The 27,729-nt window shown below is 38.6% G+C and overlaps 1 protein-coding gene across 2 annotated transcripts in view; it reads left to right on the plus strand.

Moving 5' to 3' along the window:
* Positions 1 to 18,514, plus strand: part of RASGEF1B (RasGEF domain family member 1B) — a 43,108-nt gene extending 24,594 nt beyond the window's left edge. Inside the window, exons 6-14 of one of the 2 annotated variants that reach the window (XM_072623928.1) lie at positions 602 to 676; positions 3,328 to 3,423; positions 4,147 to 4,249; positions 6,055 to 6,134; positions 8,967 to 9,062; positions 12,021 to 12,116; positions 13,114 to 13,237; positions 13,808 to 13,880; positions 17,599 to 18,514. In XM_072623928.1, the coding sequence (XP_072480029.1) occupies positions 602 to 676; positions 3,328 to 3,423; positions 4,147 to 4,249; positions 6,055 to 6,134; positions 8,967 to 9,062; positions 12,021 to 12,116; positions 13,114 to 13,237; positions 13,808 to 13,880; positions 17,599 to 17,623 (768 nt within the window). In that variant the 3' untranslated portion in view covers positions 17,624 to 18,514. Of the gene's footprint in view, positions 1 to 601; positions 677 to 3,327; positions 3,424 to 4,146; positions 4,250 to 6,054; positions 6,135 to 8,966; positions 9,063 to 12,020; positions 12,117 to 13,113; positions 13,238 to 13,807; positions 14,053 to 17,598 lie in introns of those variants that run through there. The other variant, XM_072623927.1, reaches the window with a different exon arrangement.
* Positions 18,515 to 27,729: the final 9,215 nt, after the last annotated feature.

Consider the following 27,729-nt stretch of genomic DNA (forward strand, 5'->3'; position numbering starts at 1 on the left):
AATTCATTTTCTCTTTGTCTTGCCTTCTTTTGGCTCCCTCAGAACTACTGTGATCAGCAAAGTCTCTGGTTTGGGGAGGAAGATGAGCATGTCCTGGTTGCTAGTCCTAAATGTCACTGGTCGCCTAGGCTAGTGTTATGGTAAACTATTAGACCTAGAAAGCTTCCCTCTCAGCCTAGGGCAAAGAATTCACCGAGGAGAACCGCTTCCTTTCTGAGTAATATGTAAAAATAATTGAGGAAGAACTTTTCTCTAAGGGCATCTTGAAAAACAGTATAGTTGCCAAAAGTCAATGATTTTATTTTTAGACCAGACATGGTATTGTTATAGGGAACTTCCAAGTGAGGAAACTCTCTCTACTGAACTAAATCTCCACCCACACTGTGATCTTAGAAAATTGTTCAAGGCATGGGACGAGGATGTGAGGGAGGGCCTAAATGAATCGCTCATCCATATGTGCCAACGATAGGCCTTCACCCCAAGTCATCCTGATTCCAAGACCAGCCCTCTCTCCGCTAAGATACATTGCCTCTCCTATTTAATTATATAATTGGACAAATTGCTGATTCACCATAGTTTGTTTTGTTCTTAAAATTTTCAGGAGAGGCTCAATTATATAGGACCAGAAGAATTTGTCCAGGCATTTTTGCAGAAGGACCCTTTGGATAATAACAAGGTAAAAGACCATTTCAATGACTCTTCTAGAAGCTAAATTTGCATCTGTGAACCTACTGTACCAAACCCTATAAAACAGAAGTGGGAGCCAATTCTTGGGACTTCTAGAAACTTCTACCAAAACACAGTTTTGTGTGAATAAATTTAATGCACAAGATTTGCTTTGTTTTTAATTTGTGGCAGTGGGAGCTCCTCCCCAGTGTCTTGGCCCATCATGGTTTTTTCATTTTGTTTTTTGTTTGTTTTTCTTTTTGTTTTTGTCTTTTTGTCTCTTTCTGCTTCCTGAGAAACTTTGGGGATTAGAACTTTAGATTTTGGTACTTGATTTTGATGGAGGTGAATGTCATGGTTTTAGCAGCTATTGTTAGAAAACAGATGATCCCCTTTTGATCCAGTTAAAGGGATAGGATAGGAACATTCACCTGGTTGAAAAGGAATTTTTTTCTCCCCCTAAGATGCGGTTAGTTCTCCTTGATAAAAGGTCTCTTTCTTATCAGGGTGAAGTCAGCAGACATATACTTTCAAATACCTCTCACTCTAAAAGTAACCCCATTGGATATCTACAAGACACATTTTTGCCCTTCAGATAGTGTGGACATTTTGCACTCTCCTAGAAATCAGTGTCCTGTGGGAGCAGGAACAGCAGCTGTTTCCCGTCCTGAAGATTCCCCTCAGTGTAGAAGCTAAAGATCAAATTCTTCAATGAAAATCTAACAGAGGACTTGTCAAAGAGAAAACAAATTAACCTGATTTGGAATTTTGCTTTTGAGCTAAGTGCAGTGTGGTCTCTAATGATTATTTGGTGAAGGCTTTTTTTTTTACAACTTAGAGATCACAAATTCCATATCTTCATGTCTCCCTCACACCCACCCAGCTTGCCATGTGCTCAATTCAGTAACATTTTACACAGGATGTCCCAAAAGTCATAGTGCAGGCTTAATCTATTAAAGTTTAATAGTATAAAATATGGACAACCACCTCCACCCCCTTTAATAACTTTAAGCCATTAAAACTGCATTAAAACTTTTGGGACACCCCATGTATTCATCGTCTCCCATATTCAAGGCACTGGGTATATAAGAAGCTGCTTCACTTTTGATTGAGTGCCAGGGATGGAGAGGATGTTGAGATTTTCATAGTGATGACAGTGAGAAGCATCATGGGACAGTGGAAAAGAGCATGTGTTTTGGAGGCAGACAACCTGGATCACCCACTGGCCTTCTCACCTTGGGCAAAGTCATTTAACATCTGGGAGCCTTAGTTTCTTTCTGCGTAAAATAAGAAGGTCGGATTAGATGGCCTCTCAGGCTTCTTTGAATTCTCTACTACATGAGCTGATGAACCCAAAGACAGTCTGCAAGAATCTATTGAGAGCCTGCTGTTTGCTAAACATTATATTAGGTACTGGGGAAACAGATTAAAAATGAAATGCTCATTGCCCTCAGGAAGATATAACAACATCTACACAGATAAGCAAATTTAAGGTGGGTGAGAATACTAACAACTGGGGAGGGCCTGGGCAGAGATTCTTGGATTTGATTTTCCATTTGCATTTTATTTTCCCCCATTTGAATGCGAGTCTTTGACTCACAACAGGGACTGGTTTTGTGCTTTATCATTGTGCTAGGTACTGAGGGGTACAATAAGTGTTTATTGATTATCTTTGGATTGATATGATCATATATTCAGAACTAGAAGAGACCCTAGAATGGGGTTTCTTGAAGAATTCATGAACTTGGATGGGAAAAATAATTACATCTTTTTATTGGCTAACTTCTAATTAAAATTGAGCATTTCCTTCAATTAGTCAGCAACGTTAGTCTGAGACATCCATTGACTTCACCTGACTTCCAAAATGGTGGAGATTAGGAATAGGTAGGAGTGACCCAAGCCTGCAAGGATGATACTACAGATCTTATTCTCATTTTACAAATGAGAAAAGTTAAGTCATTTACTCACATAGATACTAAATGCTTGGTGGGATTTGAACTTACATAAGCTGCCATTTTGATGCTTAATTTTAGGAGACAGCATTCTAGTCTTTTCAACCCCCCTCATTGTGGTGTTGCCATTTTGTTGTCTTCCCTCTGAAGATCAGGATCATGCTAGAACACATTGGCTCTAACTCCTTAAGTTTAAGGCTTAAGACTTCAATGAAAGAATGACTCTGTCTAGCCCCAAGTCACTCAGTCTGGGATCTGGGAGAAAGGGCACCTGAATGAATACACTGGAGTAAGCAAATAGATCAAGACCTCTAGCAACCCTTATGACATAGGATCTTAAGTGATCCCTGAGGCAGAAGCAAAGATGTACCCTTGCAAGAGCAGAGTCGATTGTTAAGTTTTTATGGCAAGCATTTATGACTTAGAAATCACCAAACATTACAAATCAAGACGGACTTATTGTTTTGTTAATGGTCTAGACATAAGAAAATGGTGGGGAAAACCTTAATGATGTAGATTAAACTCAAAAAGTGTCATGTATGCTTTTCTTTCTCACCTAGAGATCCAGTTGTTAAACTTTTACCAGCACACCCTTGAGCAGAGGCAACATGCTATTGTATGACTTCCTCCGAGTTTTCTGATTTTAGTCTTTTCTTTTGTCTGATAATTAGTTGTAATAACTTCTGTTCTTTTTCTTGGGTTTCTTCAGAGTTGTTATGATGAGCCAAAAAAGACGAGAAACCTTGAAGCTTATGTGGAGTGGTTTAATCGACTCAGCTACTTGGTTGCCACTGAAATCTGCATGGTGAGAGAATAGATTCTGTCTTGTACTCTAGATGCTAGTCTCACTGACCTTCTCAGTAGTCCTTGTGTTGGCTTTCCATCCATCCTCTGGTAGACCTGCTCAGTAGCCTTTGTGTTGGCATTCCATCCATCCTCTGGTAGACCTGCTCAGTAGTCCTTGTGTTGGCTTTCCATCCATCCTCTGGTAGACCTGCTCAGTAGTCTTTGTGTTGGCTTTCCATCCATCCTCTGGTAGACCTGCTCAGTAGCCCTTGTGTTGGCTTTCCATCCATCCTCTGGTAGACCTGCTCAGTAGTCTTTGTGTTGGCTTTCCATCCATGCTCTGGTAGACCTGCTCAGTAGTCCTTGTGTTGGCTTTCCATCCATCCTCTGGTAGACCTGCTCAGTAGTCTTTGTGTTGGCTTTCCATCCATGCTCTGGTAGACCTGCTCAGTAGTCCTTGTGTTGGATTTCCATCCATGCTCTGGTAGACCTGCTCAGTAGTCTTTGTGTTGGTTTTCCATCCATCCTCTGGTAGACCTGCTCAGTAGTCTTTGTGTTGGCTTTCCATCCATGCTCTGATAGACTTGCTCAGTAGTCCTTGTGTTGGCTTTCCATCCATGCTCTGTTAGACCTGCTCAGTAGTCTTTATGTTGGCTCTCCATCCATCCTCTGGCAGGTCTTTTCTGCAGTTGTTGTCTTGGTTTCCTCTGGTAGGTCTCATTCTACTGCCATTGTTTTTCAGCCTGTGAAAAAGAAGCACCGAGCAAGAATGATTGAATATTTCATTGATGTAGCCCGAGAGTGTTTCAACATTGGCAACTTTAACTCCTTAATGGCAATAATATGTGAGTATGTCCAGGAGGGATCTTGCCATTTCCCTCATGATGGGACTGATGGAAAACAATTGTCAACAAAAAATGAGCAAAAGATGAGGGTTTTCTAAATCTAGCAGCTTATTTTATGTTCCAGAATGGAATCCTCAAGAGAAGGTATCTATAAAACATCATTTAAATTCACGTAGAGGCAGGTTTATTTGCAAGACACCTGGGGCACCTAATCAGTGTTGGCCGGTCTTGGGACTCAGCAGTCCGCAGGTTGCTGGCAGTGTGATTGGGAAGGAAAGAGGAAGGAGGCAACATACTTCTAAAGGCATTGCTTTAAGGTTCCTCATTAGTTTTTACTCATTATTTTTGTAAGAATATTTTGGCATGATCTCTTACCATCATCCCCCACCAGCCTTGCTCCATTGATGCAAGAGCTTTGCTCCCTTGTTAGCCTTTGGGCTCCTTGAGAGCAGATTGTACTGACCTTTCTTTGTGTGCTCAAGACATCTGTCACACAGTAGATGCTTAATAGATGCTTGTTGACTGACTTTTAAAAAAAATAATAATTTATTTTTCATTTACAGAATAAAACAAGCACTTTCATAACATAGTATAATAAAAAGATGATTGCACATGAAACTGCACATTATGAACAGCTTGCTATTCTTTTTAAATATGTAATAAAGCTATTGTGTAGATTTCTTTTTCTTTTTCTTCCTTCCCTCTTCCCGTACCAACTGACTGATTTTGCATAATTAAAGGCAGTGAAACCACTTCTTACCAAGGGTTTGGAAAGACTGTGTATCAGGTAGAGGGTATGGGACTGAAACAGAGTACAAATCATTTTTGAAGATGTATAGACTGGACTGACCTAGATAAATGAGACTAGAAGACTGATAAAATGGAAATATGTCTATAATTTGGACCTTTTCTTTCTCCTCCCCTCCCCCACTTAAAAAAGTCTCTGATATGTAGTAACAAAAAATCCTGACAAATTTCCTTGCCACTTTGTCTGGACATTTAAATGGAAATGAGCTGTACAATCACTCCAAGTCACATTTAAACTTTTTTTGCATGCCAGTCTGGTAAAACCTATGGACCCCTACCCAGAATAATGTTTTCAAATGTGTGAAATAAAATATATAGGATTATAAAATAAGTCAGTTACATTGAAATATCATTTGAATAATTGAAACATTATTAAAATATGACAAAATCCCAAGTTCACAGACCCCAGCTTAAGAGCCCCTAACTTAGAGGAAGAAAATGTTAGAGTTCCACAGTTGCCCTATAGGGGATAGAAGGCCTAAGCCAAGCACTGTGCTAAATGCTTTACAAATAAGATCTCACTTGATTCTCACAACAACCCTTCTATTATTATTGCCACTTTACAGACAAGCAAACTGAAGCACCCAGGGTCACATAGCTCAGAAGTGTCTGAGGCCGTATTAGTACTCAGGTCTTCCTGACTCCAGGCTCAGCCTGCACCACCTAGCATGGTACCAGAGAACCTGTCTCTCTTTCTTAAAGTATGACTATCCGAGGCCTGAAATCATTTGAGCCATTGGGAGCAATTTTCCTGTTTAATTCTAAAGACATTTGCATTTAATTTATTAAGACAAGATTGAACTCCTGTTATGCACAGAATAAAGTAGGCAGAAGGTGGGGATTTTTGAGGAATCGAAGGCATGGCATGTAAACTAGAGTTTACAGTCTATAAGCATTTGCAGAAACATTGTTGATAACAAGCACATTTTTAGAATCAGAATTTCAAATAGACTTCTGTATTTGATCTACCTTTTTCTCTTTTAATTTTACATGGAAAGCTGGCATGAACATGAGCCCCGTCTCCCGGCTAAAGAAAACCTGGGCCAAAGTGAAGACTGCCAAGTTTGACATTCTTGAGGTAAACATACTTGATACTCCAAAGGGATCCCAGCATCCTTTGGCTCCCACAGAGGGAAATCGCTTCTCCATGCTTCATGGATAGATTAGCTCTGGACCACCAAAGAGACCTAGAACTATCATCCTTTAAGACCCAGGGCAAAGAGAGTCACAGTTAGAGGAGATGGGAGCCATAAACAAGGCCATGGCTTGATCATGAATGGGCAGATTTCCCTTTAATCATCCCCTGACAGTAGCATTATAGTCATAGGTGTAAACCTTGGTATAGCAGAAGGAGAGGGACTTTGCAGGATTGAAGGACTTTGAAAGAAAAAGGCAGTCACTTAACTTTCAATAAATGTATTAGTAATTATTATTATTATCAATATTATTATTAATAATAAATTAAACCTCAAAGCAGTATTCTGTAATAATGAATCAGGTTTTTATAGCACTTAAAACCTACACACACACACACACACACACGCACGCACATACACATTTTATAGATAGGAAACAAACTCAGCAGTCTTGACCAAAGATCTGCAAAGTACAGATGAATTGGTATTCAAACCCAAATTTCTGAACTCCAAGAGCTATGCTTCATTCCAGTAATATCATATTGTACCTCTCTCTCTCTGTCTCTCTCACTCTCTCTTTCTCTCTCCCTCTCCTTGCCTTTCTCTCTCTTTATCTCTCTGTCCCTCTCTCTGTCTCTGTCTCTTTTTCTCTGTCTCTCACTCTCTCACTCTCTCTCTTTCTCTCTTTCTCTCTCTCTCTCCTTACTTTTCTCTCTCTCTATCTCTCTCTGTCTGTCTCTCTCTCTCTCTCCTTGCCTTTCTCTCTGTGTGTCTCTCTCTTTCTCTCTCTCCCTCTCTCTCTGTCTCTGTCTCTCTTTCTCTGTCTCTTTCTTACTCTCTCTCACTCTCTAGCTCTCTCTTTCTCTCTCTCTCCTTACCTTTCTCTGTCTCTCTCTCTCTCCTTGCCTTTCTCTCTCCCTCTCTGACTCTCTCTGTGTATCTCTTTCCCTGTTTCTCTGACTCTCCATATCTTTCTCTCACTCTTCTGTTCTCTCCATCTTTCCCTCTCTCTCCTGACCTATAATTTGATTCAGGGAGCTCCAAGCTTAGGGAAACTCCTTTCCTGGTGCACCTTGGCAGCTTCTCTGCTACTTGAGGTATTAGAGAGTTGTCCAGGAACACTAAAATGTTAAGAGACTTGACCAGTGCAGGACTTGAACCCAGGCCTTCTTGACTTGCACACCAGTAATCCATCCACTTACCTACTCCATCTCTACTCAAATACTAGGAGCTGTTCTTGTTATGAATAGCTAAGGATAGGGCCAGGGATTGGACCTGGGATTTCATGATATAAGAAATTCTCATGTGAGGAAACCTTTTCTACCAATGCAGATTCAATACCTTTTCTTCAATTTATAGCCCTAGTGCTCAGACACCAAGAGGTTCATTGTCTTTCCCAAGGTCACACAGCCAGTATGGGCCAATGGTACAAGTTGAATCCAGGACTTCCTGGATCCAAGAGCAGTTTTCTACCCACTCTGGTGCAGTTGCCCTTCATGGATTGATAACCACATGAAATTACACAAAGGAAGTAGGTGCTTCTTTATCCAGGCATTTTCTCATCTTTCTGAAACTACCTGGGATTATTCTAAGAGATGATGATGAATGAGTCAATTCCCAAAACCTCAAGATTAGGAAATATGGTTAAAATTACTTAAGTGATTGCTTCATATTTACAAGCCTTTTCTTTACTATGTCTCCTTTCATTGTTGCTTCAATGATTTATTAGTAATTTTATTTTACCAAATGCCAATAGCAGGTTCTCTGCAGAAGCTGACGGAATGTGGCATCATTACATTTCTCTAACCATCCTCACAAGCTAATTATCCTTTAGATCAAGGATTCTTAACCTTTTTTGTGCCCCTCTGGCAGTCTGATGAAGCCTATGCACCTCCTCTCAGAGTAATGCACAAAATAAGATACTTAGGAATACAAAGGAAACTGATTATCTCAAACTAGTCATGAATATTTTTTAAGTTCATGGACCCCAAGTTAAGACCCATTGCTTTAGTTGAAAATTAGTCAGTAAATTTCTCTAATGTTTTTTAATCAGGTAATTACCAGTGATAGATTTACTTCCAAATGTTAACTTTCTTTATAATTTTGTTTTGGTCATATAAATCCTTGATTTTTGATCATATAATTCCATTTCAGTTTGTGCAGATCTTCCCAGGTTTCTCTGAAACTCATAATTTCTTACAGTTCTATAGGATTCATTACATTCACGTGTCATAATTTGTTCAACCATTCTCCAATTAATTGGCAGCCTTTTCATTTCCAGTTTTTATAGTAATTAACAAAAAGCTGCTATAAATATTTTTGCACCTTTTTCTTTGATCTTTGGGAGCACAGGACTAGTACTGGTTTTGCTGGGCTGTACATATTTTAGTGACTTTTTGTGCATGTTCCAAATTGCTTTTCCTGAATGACTTTTACCAGAATTATTCCACCAACAATCCATTACTTGGCCTGCTTCCCACAGTCCCTCCAACAATTGCCATTTCCCACCCTTTTTTGGTCCAAATGTTAACTTTCTATGAATTTAGAGTAGTTGACATTAAAGATTCTCAATTCCTACAAATAGTAAAATGTGTTTCATACATCTGAAAAGAATTTTGCTTTACTATCTATCCTCTACATTAAAAATAAACCCTACCCCTAATCTGAGTGCCTTCACAGAAATTAGCTTGCTATTTTCATGATTGTCATTTCTAGACAAAATATTTGTTGCCAGAAGATGCTGAGTAATAATGCTACTTCTCTTCTTTGGACAGCATCAGATGGACCCTTCAAGTAATTTTTATAATTACCGAACAGCTCTCCGAGCAGCAGCACAAAGGTCTTTGACTGCTCACAGCAGCAGAGAGAAGGTAGGTGGCAAAAAAAGACTGATCCAAGAGGCTTGTCTGTAACAGACCACATGTTTTATTCCTAAATGAAAACTAATTTCGATCCTTTTATTGGGGCTTCTCATTTTTCTTTTGTGGCACACCAGAGGAGCCCTAGTCCATTCATCCTTTAATACCCAAGGAGAGAAAGATGCAATTAGAGGACAGGGGACAGTAAATAAGACCATGAATTGATCATGAGTCAGAAGTTCTTCTGTTAATAGTTAACTTGGTAAACCATAGCCTGACAGCTGCATTAAAGTCCTTGATATACTGCCCCATTCTCCTTTTCTTGACCCATCTGTTTCCCCGAGTTCCCAGAAGAACCATGTGTGAACATAGAAGAGGCTAGCCCAAATCTTATCTTTCTCTTTGGAAAGAGAGACTTTTTGTATTATTGTATTTCCTAGTGCCTAGCATATAGCCACTGTTGCTTGTTAAGGCAAATTATCTTCAAAAAAAATTAGGAAACATCACAACAAAAATAAATCATTTTAAAATAACCTTTCTGAATATCAAAGAAGAGATTGACAAAACTGGAAGCAAGAAATTGAATTGATCAATTAAACTAGAAACTGGTTTTGAAAAAATAATAAAATAGGTAACTATGTCGTCTGATTAAAAGAGAAAGAAAAGACAACTAAATTGAGAAAGAATTTTCAACAGAAGACAGCAAAATAAAAGGAAATTCTCAAAAACTAATTTGCCCAATTATATGCCAACAAAACTTTGAAGTAGATGAACATCTAGATTAACTTTTTTATTTTAATAACTCAGTTTCAGAAAAATTAATTGAGCAAGCCACAAATGAACTCTCAAAGATAAAACCCAAAGACCAGATGAACTTACAAGTGAATTCTATCAAACATTCATAGAAAAATTACTAGATTACATAAATCATGTACAAAAATAGTAGGAAAAGAGGAGCATATATATGTATTTATATATGTATGCATATGTATACATACATACAAATATATGTGTATAGGTATATAATATGTATATTTGTGCATATAAATATATATGCATATGTATACATGCAAATATATGTATATATAATATATGTGTATATGTATTTGTGTATATGAGTGTATATATATGCAAATATATGCAAACAAATATATCTGTATATATAAAAATATATATGGTCTTGATAGGTAACCAGGGAAAGAATAAGCAACAAAAGAGAATTATTGATCAGTCAACACAGTCATTTACAGTATTATACTAATAGTATTTAATGTGTATAGTATTATAATAGTGTTATATATGGTATTACAGTAATAGTATTATAATACGTACAATATTATAATGATAGTATTATAATATAGTCTACTGAATAGTAAAATGTTATCCAAAAGTCTGCAATAACATATTAAAATAGAATTTATACCAACAGTTTTGTTGTTGTATTGATCAGTCATTTCAGTCGTGTCCAACTCTTTGTGACCCATTTGGGGTTTCCTTGGCAGAGACACTGGAGTGGTTTGCCATTTCCTTCTCTGGCTTATTTTACAGACCAAGGAACTGAGGCAAGCAGGGTAAAGTGACTTGCCCCCAGGGTCACAGAGCTAGTAAGTGTCTGAGGCTGAATTTGAACTGGGAAAGAGGAGTCTTCCTGACTCCAGGTTTGATACTCTATCCACTCTATCCACTATCCACTCTAAACGATGTCTATATGTCTTAATAAAGTCTCCCTGATTTTTTCATGACCAAATAGAATAAAAATTCAGTAATTATTTACTCATTGTATTATTTTAGCTCCAAATATGATGGCAGTTATCCCAAATCTGAATATTCGTAATTGAACTCCTCACCAGCTTTCTGATATCTGAAAGGCTTCTACTAATGATGGAGATGTCATTCCACAATTAGAAAGAAAATCCTTAGAACAACAACCTCTGTTTAAGATAACTAACTCATAAGAGAAGTGGTCAGCAAACTATGGCCTGCAGGCTGTCTGTTTTTGTATGGTCAGAAAGCTCAGAATGGTTACTGGACGTGGCCCTTGGCTTATAGTTTGCTGACCCCTGCTTGAGAGTATAATCAATTATCAGATGTCTTTCTGTCTTCGTAGGGAGTAGGAAGACACTAGTCATGTGGCACATGGGGTATAGGAAGAAGACCCCCACGATGGAAAGGGGCATGAGACTCAAGGTTCCTTCTCTCTCCTCTATCACATACTTCTCCCAGCATATTGCCGTGCAATGGTGCTTGTATGATTTCCCATGTGAGGAGGCTGGTGCCAGACTTGTGAGATGAATATCACATTTTCTCACTAGAAAGCAGCAGCTGGCTCTGGGAATTCTGGGGTATTCCAGTGTTTTACCTTTTCAGTGGGCAAAGGCTTTTGGAGATGGAGGAAGATAGAGTTTCCATAACTTGCTCATGTTAAAACAGTGTGTCTCCTGGACCCAGAACTGAAAACAATTAAATAAAATTAAAATTAATTAAAATTTAAAAATTAAATTAAAAACTGATAACATTAAATTAAAAACAATTAAATTACGATGCATAATAAAGAAGGTGAAACATAGCTAGATTTGTGTGAGATTTTGTTCTATGTTTCATCTATAGAGTTGGGAATAAATCCATCAGATGTTTCTTTTTTATTCCCAATAGAATGTTTCAATCATTTCTCCCTTGACCCCAGTCTATTCCCACCCCCAAAGTTCCCAATCACTTTGCTTAGAGATTCCTTGGTAGCTCTTAATTGGAAAATGGAATTACTGACGTGTCTCTTTCACTACAAATCTATTGGGGTCCTTCAAGAAGGAAACTGCCTCAGCTGAATGAAAGTCTCTATCCGTTAATAGCCTGTGACATCGCTTAATTGTTAATATTGTTCCATAATCACTCTTCATTCAGACCTTTGGTCTCTTTTCATCATTGGACACTTTTCTTTGCATAAGAAAAACCAGAACCTTGTGTTTCCTTTAGATTGTCATCCCTTTCTTCAGTCTCTTTATCAAAGATATCTACTTCCTCAATGAGGGCTGTGCAAATCGCCTTCCAAATGGTCATATTAATTTTGAGGTGAGTGGATTAAATATTCATTTATTATTACAAATAGTAATTATATAACACTTCAAGGTTTACAAAGCACTTTACAAATATTCTCTCATTTTATTCTCATAACATAACATATCTGGGAGATAGGTACTATTATTATCCCCATTTTACAGAGGAGAAACTTGAGACAGAAGTTCAATGACTTGCTCAGGGTCGCTCAGCTAGTAAGAGTCTCAGATAGGATTTGAACTCAGGTCTTCCTAAATCTAGGTCCATCACTGTCTCCAGCAATCCAACTACCTCCCTAAGTGGTTTTTTTTTTTGTTTAATTTCATGCTCCTAATTGAGTTACCACTAAGTATAAAGTGCTTAATCCATGACATCACCTTGCTACCTAGTAATACAAAAAATAATTTACTAAAAAGCAGGGTAATGTACCACCCTATCAGCCTTCACTTATGTGTCTCTCCTATAAAGTCATATCCATGTTCACAATGATGCCCCAAGAAATAATAACACCAAGGCTCTTTCCATGCCTTCTGAGTCATAAAAAGGAAGGCTAACTTTTCTTTGATATACATTTGTTGTTGACTACTTCATTTTATCTCAACACTTTGAAGATGTGTTTGTGTATATACAGTGTGTATTACAGCTTTTCCCAAATATGGGAAGGTCTATCACAAGAGAGATTAGACTTTTTCTGTAGGACTACATAAATAATGAGGGTTTGTCTTGAAGGAGATGGGAAGGAAAGTCAAGCACTGTAGAAGCACAAAGTGATAAAATCAATATAATGAATGTCCTACCATTCAGCAACTTAATTCTTACAGAATTCTTGATGGGTAAAGATAGAACTTTTATGGTGATGCATAGCAGTCAATGGGAGACCTCACAACACAATTCTGAAGTGAAGAAAGAATGGTAACACACTGATAAAGTACTTTAGCTAGGAATTCTTTCCCCCTTGTTTAGATTAGTGAAGTCCTTTCACATTTGATTTGTTTCTTCCTTTCCCTTTCAGAAATTCTGGGAGCTGGCCAAACAAGTGAGTGAATTTATGATATGGAAACAAGTAGAATGTCCTTTTGAGAGAGAGCGGAAGACGTTGCAGTATCTGCTCACTGTTCCAGTCTTCAGTGAGGATGGTGAGCATCATGTTCAGTTGAAAATCTCTTTGGCATTCCTCTTGGAATTATCAAAATGGCAGCACTTGTTTGTTCCTTCCTCCTACCCTCTGATTATCTGTTCCATCTGTCATCTCCAGGATGACCAAGAGTTTATTCTAGTTTAGCTTTTCTGTTCAGTGAGCAGCAGCTTTGGAATTGGTGTTATTCAGGTCAGCTGGTGCTTTTGACTTGTCTCTAAAAGAGATGTCTGGACAATGTAGAGTGAGGAATGAATGAAGAAATCTACAAGATTGAAAAATCAATCCAGTAATGTTACTTGTCTATTAGTTTAAAAAAATTGGCATATCAAGAAATGATGCTTCTCTCTCCCTCTACCCAGATTCTTTGATGTCTTTGCATATGCATGAAGCATAAATTCTCTCCTAAGCATTTTAATGAACTCTGTTCTGAAAGAGTTTTTTGCTACACTTGGTCATTACATAATCAGAAGGGAGTGATACCTATATTCATGATGGGGCAGCTGGATAATTGAACGTCAACAATGAACACAGCCTACCTTGCTAATATCCCTTTTCTTTCTAATTTCAGCTCTTTACCTGGCTTCCTATGAAAGCGAAGGCCCAGAAAATAACACAGAAAAGGACAGATGGAAGTCTCTAAGGTATATTCCAAAGGTTGTTGCTTATCAGCCTGAGTGAAATGGTGGTCTCACTACAGTCCCTCAATCAAAGACAAAATGAAATGGGCTCAGCCATCAAGGGGTTATGAGCATATAAGTGTTCCAATCACTATATATGGTTCTGTCAAATCTGAAATTTTCCGTGTGACCAAAACTCGCCTTTATATTACTCCCCTTTGAATGAAGCCCTCTTCCCCACAGTAAATGGAAGACACATGTAGATTCTGTCTTGTTCAGGATGTTAGTATCCCTCTATCACTTTATATTTTTTCTTTTTAAAAATGACAGGTAAATAAATATCTTTCTGAGTTTTTATTTTTTCTTCTCACTTTTTTCATCTTCTGAAATGAATTCTTCTTAACCCATGGTATAGTGGAATAGACTTTGGACAAGGAAGCAGGGACACGGGTTCTAGTTATAGTTCTACCGCACCTCCATTTCCCCCTATCCCTCTGCTAAGCTACATCCATAATCTTGGTCCACTTACAGTCCTCTAGACTTCAATTTCTTCATGTAGAAATGAAAGGAGGATTTTGGACTAGTTCATCTCCAAAGGTGGTTCTAGCTCTAAAATTCTGTGCTCATGTTATTTGTGTAAGAATGTTTTCTCAAGCAAAGTCAAGATAGGAGGTTTTTTCAGAGTAAAACTAATAAATTGGTAGTTCAAGAGATGCTATAACTCAAGAGATGCTAAACTCAAGCCTGTTTCTGGTTGCATTCTCAGCACAAAACTATGCAGGAATCTTTCATCTTTGCATTAGGATATTTTTCTTCAGATTTTAGAGACCCTGGGACTTGTCTTCCTTCCTCCATCTAGCTATTTTGGGGAGACCATTAATAAAACCTATTTCAAGTTAGATGTGTAGTTAGGAATGAACCAGGGTAAAAGATGGCTCTCGTCTGAATTTGCCAAAATTTTCCACCGAAAAGTGCTAAAAATTCAATATGCATGTTATGGGTTTGGGAAGATGAAAAAAATAATAGAATTATCCTTCACCTTACTGGAAAATACAATGAGAATTCTGGAGAATTTTTTTTAATCATTAATTTTCCAATTACAGGAGGAAACAGAAGCATTAGCACTAGCCTCCCATTTTTTGGGCCCTTTTCCCCAGTGCTAACATTCTAGCCACTGCTCACCCAGTACCCAATCACTCATGATCTCTCTCTCTCTGCAGTTACATATCTAAGAAACTCTGGCCACTAGCCTGGAATTATGGGAGTGTAACTAGCCTGGTGTGCAGTAGGAATCCAATATTGGTAGAGAAATATCTACTAATGTTTCTTTCAATATGTAAAATGCTGCAATTGTACAATGTCTTAGGAATCGGAGTATACTTTAAATTCAGTGTAACTGCCCATTCTAATGAATGTAATAAGGAAAAGATACAAAAGACAGAACTAGCATCTTTCCTGGTTTTGCCTCCTGGTTGCTTCTAAAAACTTTAGGTTCTGATTTCTTTCCTAAGAAGAAGTATTGACATTCTCCAACTGTTTGTCTTCTTAAAAGTCTGACTGTGGTTCCTCCGAGTAGTCTCGCCAGATGACAAAGATGGTAGTTGGGCACATTCTCACTTGATCAGCACAATGACCATGTGAGATAGATGGTACAACTATTATTTTTCCATCTTACAGATGAAGCTACTGAGGGCTATCCATCTTATTAAGTGACCTGCCCAAGGCCACACAGCTAATAAGTAACTATCAGAAAATCTAAGCAAAGTTTTCAGACTCAATCCAAGTCAACATGCATTGTTAAGTACTTACTATGTGCCAGGCACTATGCTAAGCAGTGGGATATAAACACAAATAGAAAAGTTCTCAAAGAGTTTATATTCTAGTGGAAGAAGACAATATGTGAAAGGGGAGAGGGATGGAAACAAAGGTATCCGCCATAGGGCACCCATAGGAAAGTAAAAAAGTTCCAAGTGTCCAAGGAATGAGACAAGGGCACCCTCGAGAAATGGAGCTTTGGAAGGAGCCAGCTACTCAGAGTCCTGAGACCAGAGTGGAGGAGGATATTTCAGATGTGTGAATTTCAAGACTGGAGTGAATTGGGACATGATAAAGTGAGTCCAGAGAAAGTTCTAGAGAAGAGTGTGTCCAGTGTTTTAAAACCATAGAGTATGAGTGTTGGAAAGGACTTTAGTAGCCATATTAGTCCAGCCAATACCTTAAGAGAATCTCCACCGTAACATCGCATGACAGTAATTGATCATCTAGCCTTAAAAGGGGACTCCAACTAAGAATTCATTGCCACCAAGCCAAACTCCAACTAAGAGCTTGTTGCCACCAAGCCAGGTTCCAACCAAGTACTCAGTGCCACCAAGCTGACCTTGTGCACAGGTTGAATTTTAAATAAGAAAAATAAAACACTTTGCAAAAATTAAAGTACCATATTAATATAATCAGTTGTTATTAGACAGTTGCCTATATGACGTGATTTAAGCAGCATTGAATTAAGTGGCATCTGCTTCAACTTTTCGCCAAAAACTCTCCCCTTCCCTGGTGCCTCAGTATATGAAATTTCAACGTTCTTTTCCCTGAAAAAATACAAACTCTTCAGAAAGGTATTCGTTTAACTAATTCACACTAAAAGTGACTTAATCTTAGTTTCCTTATTGACTAGAAAGATTTAAAGGCACAGGGTTGAGGTGGGAGTGGAGTTAAAAGAAAAGTTCAGAAAGAGAGATATTGAAATTCTCTGATTAGAGAAGAGTGTATTCTAGGAGACCACTTGCAAACATTCTCAGGAATGCTCATCAAAAATTGAAATCTGACCTAGGGTCTTTTCTTTCCTTTTCTTTTTGCATCTAAGTATGTAAAAACAGGGAAGGACATAGGGACATCAATGGGAACCAGAAAACCACTGAATAAACTCTTTTGCAATATCACCTGGTCCTTAAATGAGCTTGACTATTTTCCTCTCCTGATCCCATTTTTTGTGCTAATCAGATAAGCAAGTCAATAGGAAATGATCAACAACTTACCTATGAAATCCAGGCAGGTTCAAACAATCCCATTTAGCTTATAATTCTTCCCTAATAGACACTGTGTTTAAAAAAAATCATTCTATTGATTATTGTCTCAGATTTTCAGAGTCAAAAGCTAGGTGACAAATAATCGAGGAGCTCATAATTCTCTAATCTATCTTCAATTGGTAGGTGCCATCTATCTCCCCATAATTATTTCCCCTTAGATCATAGAACAGTTCTTTCCCTGTTCAGTTTCTGACGTGAAATTGCCCAGAATAGCCTCTCTTGAAGACTAGCTTAATGATACCCCTTCCAATTCTTCTTCATTTAAATTCATTTGCCTTTCAACCCATGAAGGAAAGCAACTTCAGATGTCCAGAATAGATTCAGTTCCTCCACAGAATGAGTGTGTATGTGTGTCACATCCAGTCAGTGAATGTTGTCAGTCTATTCATTGTCATGTTCAGGACTTTTACTTGACTAAGGAAGAAAAGCACAGATCCATGTAATTCCTGTCTGGTTAGATAGGGAAGAGTGTGTTCTAGAAGACTACTTGCAAACATTCCCAGTAGTGCTTATCAAAAACCGAAGTCTGACCTGGGGACTTTTCTTTCCTTTCCTTTCTGCATCTAAGTATACAAAAACAAGCTACAGAACAAGGGTCCATCAGGCTTGCCGCCATGATCTGTGATATTCTCTCATGGATGGATTTCTTTCTTTTTCAGGTCCAGCTTCTTAGGCAGAGCTTAACATGAGAGATGCCGACATCTCCTGCTGTAGCTAACACCATCACTGCTGTGTATTGCCTCCTTAGGGAATACATCACGTCATCATTGTTTTCAGCATGTAGTGGCAGAAAAGTGATGGGTACCCGAACCCAGCAGACAGAAGGAGGACTTATATGAATCAAGAAAGCAAATTTATTTGAGAACAAAGGGAAAATGAACTTCCCACCATGTGTGAGACTCAGACACTGACTAAAGGCAGCTTTGACAGAATCCTTAAAGGTATTGAAATTGCCATGTGAATCATCTTTCTTGGACTCTCCGTGGGAATGAGTCACTCTGTACCTGGAGAGAGAGAGAGAGAGAGAGAGAGAGAGAGAGAGAGAGAGAGAGAGAGAGAGAGAGAGAGAGAGAGAGAGAGAGAGAGAGAGAGAGAGAGAGAGAGAGAGAGTCTATGTCTATATGTACCGTTTTGCGTAATTTGGATTGAAGATTTGCTGCTAATGGAACATGACAACTCAACACTGACTCATAGAAAGTTGTTCACTTAAGAAAGAAAAAAAGGAAGGACGAGTTCTCCAGCTAGAAGACCACGCTCAATGATACAAGAAGCTTGGCTTAATCAGTATTGATGGAGAAAGACTGGTCCAATGCTGTCTACGGAGCTTGTTTCAGTTCGGTGTATGATATGGTGTGTTTTTATGGGTTTTCCCCATCCCATAAGGTATTGAGTTGGCTGCTGGTTAGCAAACTCATTTTTACTAATATAAATTATTTAAAATAATGAAGTTTAATACTGTGGCAGGGAAGATGGCCACTAGAAATCTATCATTTGAAGCTGGACTATTTTATGTGCTAGAAGGTAGTTTTATTTTCTTCTGAGCTGTTTATAAATCACCACTGTGTTCTACCATTACTTCTTTAATAGTCTTTTATTAATCATAATTTTCCATGACAGCTATTTCTTTTCCTATGTAAGTTCAAACAATTTAACTTTTTCAAAAAATTCACCTGGAGTATCCAATACATCCAAAATACCTATTACATCATTTTTCTTGGTTATTTTAATGGTAATATGCACATAATCAACATGTAACATGTGCAGCATCAATAGATTATACATTTGTGATACATTGACATGATGTACATGTGATCAGGCAGTGGGATATGTGCATGATCAACACATGATGTTCACATGTGTAAGAGGTTGGCCTAATGCCCCACTCTTGTTCAAGTTCAGTTTGAGGACAAAATCATTGTCACTGAACAGTTAATAGAAAGCAGGTTGACTGTGTCCTGTGCACCAAGGATACAGGCGCCTTTAGCTGCAGCTTTGGTAGATATATCCTTTTTGTACAGAAAACTCGTCTGGTCAGGATCAAGAGACACATGAGTCAAAGGGATGCCGGGGGCTGTTTGGTTTTCCCAGTCTTCACAGGGAAGCCTAGGCCTAACCCATCATGGGGAAACACTGGTAGGCACTAGTTCTATTCCATGTTGTCTCTGCCATGATCTTCAATGGAATCTTCCCCTTCTTTCCCAACTCTAGAAATTTCCATTGTACTAAAAGTTGCTCCATACATACCCCACCACCCAGTGGAGGAAATCATACTCTGGGGTATAGTAAGAAGGAAAGAGCGAGCTGTCTTCTCTGGGGTCATAGTCCCCAAGTCTTCCTCATTCTTACTGTCATTCTCCTGTGCTGTTTCTGCTTTTGGCAGGATGCTATGAGATCCCTGAGTCAGAGATCTTATTCCATCCCTGGTACTGTGTTTCTGTTTCTGACTGCAAATTGTTAGTCCCTACCTCCTTCAAGAGAGCTTCCTTCACCAGCTCTATTGATTATCCCTGGGTTACGGTCTTTAAAAGCTTTAAAAACTGAAATTCATCTCTACTTACTCAGTACACACTCTCTAGTTTCACTGGCAGTCCAACAGACTGCAGACCTGCAGGATGGTCAGGGTCTACTTGACCTAACACCCAATATCCTCTCTGTCAGCCTCCTCTAGCACTCACTAGACCTACTGCTTTGTATTAATGGAAGTCAATATTTCTCATACATGACCAAAAAAGCTCGAGCACTTGGCACCACCTGGAGGTGTCTGAATGTCCAGTAACTCCACCATCCAAATTTGTTGTAAGCCATGAAACCATCTCTTCCCAATTTGCTGACTATTCCAAATGTTAGAAGTTGGCCCATTTTCAATACTCTTTTGGTTCAAATTCAGTTTCTGAACAAAATGAAGCCCAAGTAACTCACTGATCAGTTAAAAAGTAGGTTGATTTTGCCCCAACACACCAAGGATATGCCACAAGGATACAATGACTCTTAGTTGCAGTTCCCTTACCTTCTGATGGAAACATGTCTGACCAGCAGATCAGCAAGGTATAGTGAGTGATTCACATGGTCTCAGGTAGCCACCGAGTTAAAGAGGTCTAGAAGTCACTTGACTTGGACTTTTTATGTCTTTAGGTGGCCAAAAAATTGCATCAGGGAAGATAATGCTTATCTATTCCTAGAGATAGCTTTGTCTCCTTTTAGTGAAAACTAATTCCTGTCCAAGGAGGAAAAGGAGAGCCCCTAACTCTATTGTAGGGGAATTCTGTGAGACATCCAGCAGTCCAGGAAGGATTCCTAAATTCAAGCCTAGTCTTTTCTAGGAAGGAATCTTTTTCCACTTCTGTCCATCCTAGAAGACACAGGTTAGGGCAGCTGCAGAGTCCACACCCTCTAAGTTTCCTTGGGGCCCAGCAAAGGTGGCAGAAGGAAATAGATAGAGGCAGTTACTGGGGACTTTCTCTAGGGTCCAAGCCCAAAGACCCAGGGTGGCTAGGGTACCTAGAGATGTCCTGTCTTAGCCACACTGTGTGGACTGGGTTCCATGCTAAGGTCAAAGCTACATCTAAACTGGAGATGACATCAACACAGGCAGATGGACAAGGCTCCAAGTGACTTTCAGTGACATTGGGGCTTTGAGAGCTGCCTTCCAAATGACTGGAAGTGGGGTGACGCTGGTGCATGGGAGGGGACTTAATGGGATGAGTAGGTTCCTAAATACTATGAGCAGATTCCTGGGTGGGTGGATGCCAGTAGGTGGATGAGGCTCCAAGAGGCTCAGTTCAGGCATTGGTTCAGTGAGACCCAGCGGCTGCATTGGCAGCAGGTTCTAGTGTGTCTCAGCACCCAAATGATGCTGCAAATGGCTACTGTGCTGTCGCAGGTGCCACCACTGGTGGACAGTCAGTAGCTTAGAAGGGACCCTGGGGGTAATTTAGCTCACAGGACATGCTGAGTTTGAAATACCTATTGCACATCCAGTTCAAAATGTCCAAAAGCAAAGTAGTGATAGGCTGGAGCTCAGGAGTCTCTGACTAGATATATAGATGAAGGAAGGAAGGGAGGAAGGAAGGAAGGAAGGAAGGAAAGAAAGAAGGAAGGAAGGAAGGAAGGAAGGAAGGAAGGAAGGAAGGAAACATTTAAAACTTTTTTAATTTTTATTTTCAATTTCAATTAGATCCAATTCAATTCCAAATTCTTTCCCTCCCTCCACCTCTCCCTCAACCACTGAGAAAGCAAGAAATATAATGCCCATTATATATATGAAGTCATGCAAAACGTTTTTCCATATTAGTCATGTTGCAAAAGGAAAAAAAACACAAGAAAAATGAAGTGGAAAAAATGCTTCAATCTGCACTGAGTAATCAATTCTCTCCCTGGATGTGGATAGCATTTTTCATCATGAGTCCTTTGGAACTGTCATGCATCATTGTATTGATCAAAGTAGCTGAGTCTTTCACAGTTGATTATCATTACAATATTTCTGTTACTATGTTGTGGTGGTGGTGATGGTGGTGGTTGTTCATCCTTTTATGAAGAAAACCAATGACATTATGAATGGATGGTGTCCACTTGTGAATGAATTGGATTTAAGGGAGGCAGAGTTGCACAAAGTTCTCAGCCTCACTCTCTCTTCCAGAGTCATTGAAGTCCAGTGGAAGATAAAAGTCAGGCAGTGGCCTGGGATACAGCAGATGACCTTGGCATCTTTGATGCTTGACCAAGCTCTAAGAGCTCCACAGTGCCTGCTTCAGAAGCTTTCATGGTTGTTGGAACAAATTGTTCTCATCTGCCCATTCCACTTGGGAGGAAGTCTTTACATGATTTACTTTTTATGATTTTCTCAAGTCTTGTGTTTGAATGTCAAATTTTCTTTTCGGCTCTGGTCTTTTCATCATAAATGTTTGGAAGTGCACTATTTCATTAAATATCCTTTTTTTTCAGCTTTAAGATTATACTCAGTTTTTCTGCGTAGATTATTCTTCATTGTAACCCTAGCTCCTTTGCTTTCTGGAATATCATATTCCAAGTTCTTCTCTCCTTTAATATGGAAGTTAGTAAATCCTGTGTGATCCTGATTGTGGTTCTACAATATTTAAATGGTTTTTTCTGGCTGCTTGCAATATTTTCCTCTTGATCTGGATTTGATTATAATATTCCTGGGAGTTTTCAATTAGGGAATCTCTTCCAGGAGGGTATCAATGGGTTCTTTCCACTTCTATTTTGCCTTCTAATTCTAAAATATCTGGAAAGTTTTTCTTTATATTACAATGTCTACACTCTTTTTTAAATTGTGCCTTTCAGGTGGTCCAATAATTCTTCAATTATCTTCCCTCGATCTATTTCCCAGGTCAGTTGTTTTTCCAATGAGATATTTTACATTTTCTTCTATTTTTTTTCACAATTTTTACTTTGTGTTATTGTTTCTTGTTTCGTGGAGTCATTAGCTTCCACTAGCCAAATTCTAATTTTCAAAGAATTATTTTCTTCAGGAAGTTTTGTGCCTCTTTTACCATTTTCTCAATTCTAATTTTTAAAGAGTTATTTTCTTCAGTATATCTTGCACCTCTTTTGCCAAATTTTCATAATTTTCTTGCATTCCTCTCAATTTTTTCCCAATTTTTCCTCTGCCACTATTATTTGATTTGTTATTTTTTTTCTTTTTTAATCTCTTTATGTCTTCTGGAAATTCTTATTGGGCTTGTATCCAATATGCATTTTTTCTTTGAGATTTTGCTTATAGATGCTTTCAAATAATTTTCTTCTTTTGAGTTTGTCTTAAGCTTTTCTGTCACCATAATAGCTCTTTATGGTCAGGTTCTTTTTTATTGCTTGCTCCTTTTCCCAGCCTGTTTCTTGACTTTGGGCTTGATATTAGAGTTTAACTCTGATTACCTCTGAGACTAGGGGATTGTGACTGTCCTAAGCATGGTCGCTGTTTTCATGGCTATAACTAGGGACCTGTAAGTTTTCGGTGCCTCTAAGGTGCTATGATCTGGGGAAGGATCTGGTCACTGTTCTCCTGGTCTGTGCTCTAGTCATTACCCAGGTAGAGCTACTGCTCCTTGGACCACTGTGGAACTCTGCCCCATACCAGTGTGGAGTCCCTATTCCTTTGCAACCATAAGCACTCTTCTCTGCCCTGGAATCGTGGCTTAGAACTGGGTAATAGACCATGGAGTCCTGAACCCTGTTCTAGTATAGTTGTCTCCTATAATCTCTTTCTGACCAGATGTTCAATCTCCTTACCATCTCTGGGTATTGAGCACTTCCCAGTGTTTGTTACTGCTACTGCCGCCATGGCCACCTCCAAAGCCCACAGCTGGTGTCACTTCTGTCATGCTGTGCTCCCAATCATCCCCCATCACAATGTCCACAGACCTCTCTGTCCTCCTAAGGTGTCCTGGGGTAGTAAAATGATTTACTGCAACCTTTTGTTGGTTATCCTATTTAGAATTTAATTTGACATACTTTCTAAAGTTTTTAAGGGGAATTTGGGGAGTGCTCAGCAAAAATGCTCACTTTACTACACTATCTTGGCTCAGCTCTGCCCTTCCCCCGTCCCCCAGCTGTGCGTCTCAAATAGAGTTCTTGCAGCCAAGATGTTTCCAAGTCCCCATCAAGCACTGAGTTTGAACTGGTACCACCCAACAGAGGCAAAGACATGGCAAACACTTCTCTGAGGGAGGTATTTCATCCACAGAAATGGAGACTTGTCACAAAGAAATGATAACATGAGGGTTTTGGGGGAGAACCAACCCAGTATTCATTTTGTTAATTCTGTTTAGCCTAAAACTCCTCCATGGTGAATGACAGAAACAGTTACAGGAAGCCAAAGACTTGAAGGAAACCCATTAAGAGAAGGACAATTGTCTTTGCCTTATCTGTCCTCAGGGATGTGGGTAGTTGCTAAAAAATGATCACAGGATAAGCTTTTGGAATTAGCACAAGGAACAAACAAAGGCACTTGAAAAAGCAGGATCTTTCTGTCCAAGTGGTTCACTGTAGTCATTCACATGACATTTTTTTAAATCACAAAAATAGAAGCTATATGAAAGTTTCTTTTTTTTTTTTTTTTTGGTATCATGAACCCTTCCACAATCTGGTAAAGTCTATGGATTCTTTCTCAGAAGCATGTTTTTAAGTTGATAAAATGGAATACATAGGGTTACCACCAAAAAAAGATATTTAATGAGAAAATGAGAAAATTAATATATGACAAAAATAAAAATCATTTTTGTTGTGATAAAAATAAAAATAAATTATACATTATAAAAAAAGAAGTAAAGATGTAATTTTTTTCGAATTCAAGTTCATAGAACTCCTTAAATCTGTATGTGTACCACAAATGAAGAATCCCTGCTATATAAGATCTTAATGCATCACTTTGTTGAACAGTCAGGAGACTAAATCTGGAAGAAAAAAAACAAATAATTAAAGTGAGTAGGAGATTGTGGAGACTGTTAGGACAGTGGTGCTGACACCATTTGGGTGATGAGCCTTGTTAGGTCATGTAAGAGAGGGGAGGCAGGCTTGGCTACCTAAGCCCAAGAGAAAAAAGTGATGAGAAAACAGATCATTCTTGTGTGGGCACAAAACACCTACCCTTTGCCGAAATAAAGGAAAGGGAAAAAAGACCAGGGAAGCTTTTCAGGGAGGTTTACTATTTTATTGACAAAGAGAAATATGTTCTATATTGAACTGAAAGCAGTTTTAAAATACACTTTTCAGTGTAATCAAATGCACAAATTCACTTTAACAAACATTTATTAAACATTTACTATGTATGCTGCAGGAGCTAAGTGGATCAGATAGAGTGCTGGGCCTGGAGTCAGGAAGACTCATATTCCCGAGTTCAAATCAGGAGTCAGATACTTACTAGCTGTGTGATCCTGGCCAAGTCACTTAACCTTGTTTGCCTCAGTTTCTCATATGTAAAATGAGGTGGAGAAGTTAATGGCAAACCACTCTAGTATCTGTGTCAATAAAACCCCAAATGGGGTAAGTCATGACTGAAATGACTGAACCACAACAACATATCTATTGAAAAACATAGTTCACAGAACCCTGCCAATATGTGTCAACCAGAGGTCATGATTAATTCAATAAAGGACATTTAATGAAATAATATATAAATAAAAGGAGAAAAAAATTCATTCATAAACTTGGGGTACACTCTACCCCAAGTACACCAGAAGTGTGAATGGGCATAGATGTATATGTGTATGTTTGTGTGTCTATACAGACATATATACATACATATTATGTATCTATGTGTGTAGGTATATACATGTATGTGTTTATATGTATGTACAATACCCTGTTCTCCCATTTGTAGAAGAATAAAGTGTGTTGGCTAAGCCAAAAAATGTAATGTAGTGAGTCATTTCTTCAACAATGGCAAATATATATATACATATTTGTGTACATTATATATATATACATATACATGTGTGTATCAATATTCCAATCACACCTTAACCATGAACACAACTAGCTGTACCTTCTCAGGCTCCAAATTTTGTACTTTCATTTCTCACCATTTTATTACACACACCTCCCTATTTGTCATTCATTTCAGCATCACCCTCAATTTGTCCTTCATTTTCTCAATCCTATTGTGAGACTAAATTGGTCAGCCTTCCTCAGCTTCCTCAAATGAAGAACATGGCTATGAGACTGCTTTTGCACATGCCCAACCCCATTTTTCCGTCGAAAAAAAGAAAAATAATTTAAAGTAAGAAAGTATGTTGACTATTCCAGAAATGCAGAGTCCTGAGTCATTTCTTTAAGCCTAGTAAAGAAAGACCCAGCAATAGATTCCTCCAAGTCAAACTCAAACAGGTGATTCAAGAGGCTATGGGGAAGTTACAGTCTTTGGCTATGAGATAGCTCCACTGGTTTTTAACTGTCCTAGCTGAATTAAACATTAGGGCCACTATAATTTGTATGACTGTTTTGGGGGGAGCAAAACTTTTGTAGACTATAATCTTCTAAAAGAGAAGGTTTTACAGAGGTACCTTTAACACCAAGTCTGGAATACAGTAAGTGCTTAATAAATACTTGTTGACTTTTTGACTGGACATAAAAAGCTGTCAGGCATAACTAGCTAGAGAGAGTATGCCCTGGCTTCGCTCTCCCAGACTGAGTGCTGCTATATCTAAGGGTCCTAGGAGTACCCCTGAGGGGTCTGGGGTTTCCTGTCACTAAACCTATCAATTCGAGACCCCAACAGTTATGTTGCCCTCACCATTAGTTGTCAATAACTGAATAGTGTACAGTTCCATTTAATAACCTAACATCAATTAGCATATACAAAGGGATTGTTATTTCAAAGATATGTAATTACAAAATCTAAACATTTTCTCCCTCCCCCCAACTCAACAACCTCCAAGGCATACTCTCCCCTACACCACTTTGGTCTCCGAGGAAAATGGGTTCGACAGCATCTGTCTCACCAGGTTTAGATCCAAAAGCAGCACTGCTGCTAAATGAATTCGTATCTCAGCTACCACTGGGCTGGGTTCCAAATGTCACTCATAGGAGAACTTCTGGTTGCTTGGGACATCAATGTAAGGCTAGTTGTAAAAAACCAAGAACACAACAAAAAAACCCACAAAGCCAGACTCCTATAATCTTAAATTCCTGGAGGCTCACACTTCTGGTCTTTGGAAACTCACAAGGTTGGAGCTTCTAGATTAAATCTCCATCACCTAAAACAAGAAGCAAGACAAAGGACTGAGGTTCACTTTCATGGGGCCACTTGCTGCCTCAGAGGAGAGACCAAAAACCTCTTACAACATTATCTCTCGTTGGAACTTCTTTGCGAAGTAGTCAAACCAAGATCAGACATCCACCAAGGGAATAGTGGGAGGGAGACTGGCTAAGGCAGTTTTGAAGCTCAGCAACTGCAGCCAATCAAAGCCACGGTGGTACCAGCTATAGACCATCTTCATGCTCCAACATCTCCCCAAGTCTCCACCCTTCCACTTCATCGTGGCTCTTCCCTAGAAAAGGAAGGTTTCCATTCTCTTCCTCAAGGAGAGGCCCTGTTCACATATACAAGACATAGCCAATAACCTCAGTCACAATGTGTCAGGTATATTTCGATTCCCTGAATATAAAAATATAATTCTAATGACAGGAAGCAAGGAAAGAACACCAAAATGGAATCCCAAGATCTAGATTCTAATCCCTCCTCTTTTTAAAATACATTTTATTTTCCCCCAATTACATGTTAAAACAATTTTTAACATTGGGGTTTTTTTTTAGTTTTGAGTTCCAAATTCTGTTCCTCCCTCCTTTTCCTCTGAGACAGTTAGCACTCAGAAGTGTTATACATGTGCAATTACATAAAACATTTCCATATTCGTCATTTTTATAAGAAGACTAGAATAAAATAAAAAATGGAAGAAAGTGAAAAATAGCATGCTTCAGTCTGTATTCAAACAATATCAGTTCTTTCTCTGGAGGCAGATCGTGTGCTTCATCATTAGTCCTTTGGGATTTTCTTAGATCATTGTATTGCTGAGAAGAACTAAGCCATTCACAATTCTTCATCATACAAGATTGCTGTTACTATGTACAATGTTCACTTCACTTTGCATCAGTTCAGGTAAGTCTTTCCAGGTTTTTCTGAAATCACCTTCTTATCATTTCTTATAGCAGAATTACATACCATCAAAATTATATGACACAGTTTGTTTAGCCAATTCCCCGATTGATGGGCATCCCTTTGATTTCCAATTCTTACTACAAAAAGAGTTGCTATAAATATTTTTGTACAAATAGGT

Source organism: Notamacropus eugenii, chromosome 7, assembly GCF_028372415.1.
Source record: "Notamacropus eugenii isolate mMacEug1 chromosome 7, mMacEug1.pri_v2, whole genome shotgun sequence".
In the NCBI taxonomy this organism is placed as follows: domain Eukaryota; kingdom Metazoa; phylum Chordata; class Mammalia; order Diprotodontia; family Macropodidae; genus Notamacropus; species Notamacropus eugenii.